Source organism: Penaeus monodon, chromosome 25, assembly GCF_015228065.2.
Source record: "Penaeus monodon isolate SGIC_2016 chromosome 25, NSTDA_Pmon_1, whole genome shotgun sequence".
Classification (NCBI taxonomy): domain Eukaryota; kingdom Metazoa; phylum Arthropoda; class Malacostraca; order Decapoda; family Penaeidae; genus Penaeus; species Penaeus monodon.
The window spans coordinates 33,183,636-33,184,590 of NC_051410.1; the positions used below are offsets into that span (position 1 = coordinate 33,183,636).

Below are 955 nucleotides of genomic sequence, written 5' to 3' on the forward strand. Positions count from 1 at the left end.
CTGTAACCTTTGTAGTAATACAAATGGTTATGAAAATAGAAACTTTTCTTTCTAGAAATTCAGAGAATAGTAATCAGTAATCACCTCCTTGTGACTAAGCATTTATGGAGCCATGGCCATGGAGGTATTTAGCCTATTACCTTACATGTACCCAAATTGCAAACTTTTTTGTCCTTTTCTCCCAAGGGAATTGATTAGAAATTTTGTAGTGATGAGGAGTGAATTATTGTAATCAATATCTTTGTAATAAAGATCCTAAGAATATTTTTTAAATGAATAAAATCGTTCTTGAAGTTTGTTCTTCTAACTCAAGAACCAATAAAGCTTGGAGCTGTATATGTATTTGGAATTTGTTATATTGTTATAATGATATCAGTAGTAAGATTGAGCTGGATTTGCAGATTGGTACACTGTGTAAGAAAGAGAAGTGACCAGGACTGTGATTGATGTAATGAAGTGTGACCATTTATGTTTCAAGCTAGTGTCTATATATTACCCTAATTTGCCAATTTGCAAAGACATTTAAAGAAATTATTAATTATTTGCAGTGCAGATATAAAGTTGTCTAATGAAATATTTTTCTTTTCAGAATCTGAACCAGAATCCTAGAACATTATTACCAAAGTTTTTTGGGCTCTATAATTATCAGGTAATGATGAAACTGTTTCTTAATGTGACATTAATATATGTATACATTGTATATGTTAATGCCAAGTTATTGTCATAACAAGTTTTTACAGATCACTTTGTTGGTTGTCATACTCATTATCTTTGGTTGTAACATAATTGGAACAAGTTGTGACAGTCAGGATCCAGTTGAATCCAACTTTAATTTTTCTTTGAAGACAAGAGGTCCCAAAGTTTGCTGTGGGTTACATTGTCAGCCAGTTCGCCATCATAAGGTAGATTAGAAGCCATAGCATAGTTGGAAAGGACAGAATCTTATGCTTCCACA

At 32.0% G+C, this 955-nt stretch overlaps 1 protein-coding gene across 1 annotated transcript in view; it reads left to right on the forward strand.

Annotated features, from left to right (window-relative positions):
- Positions 1 to 955, forward strand: part of LOC119589154 (phosphatidylinositol 4-phosphate 5-kinase type-1 beta-like) — a gene marked incomplete in the record, with an annotated part of 149,444 nt that overhangs the window by 73,102 nt on the left and 75,387 nt on the right. The window contains 1 exon segment of the mRNA XM_037937732.1: positions 590 to 649. Coding sequence (XP_037793660.1) covers positions 590 to 649 — 60 coding nt within the window.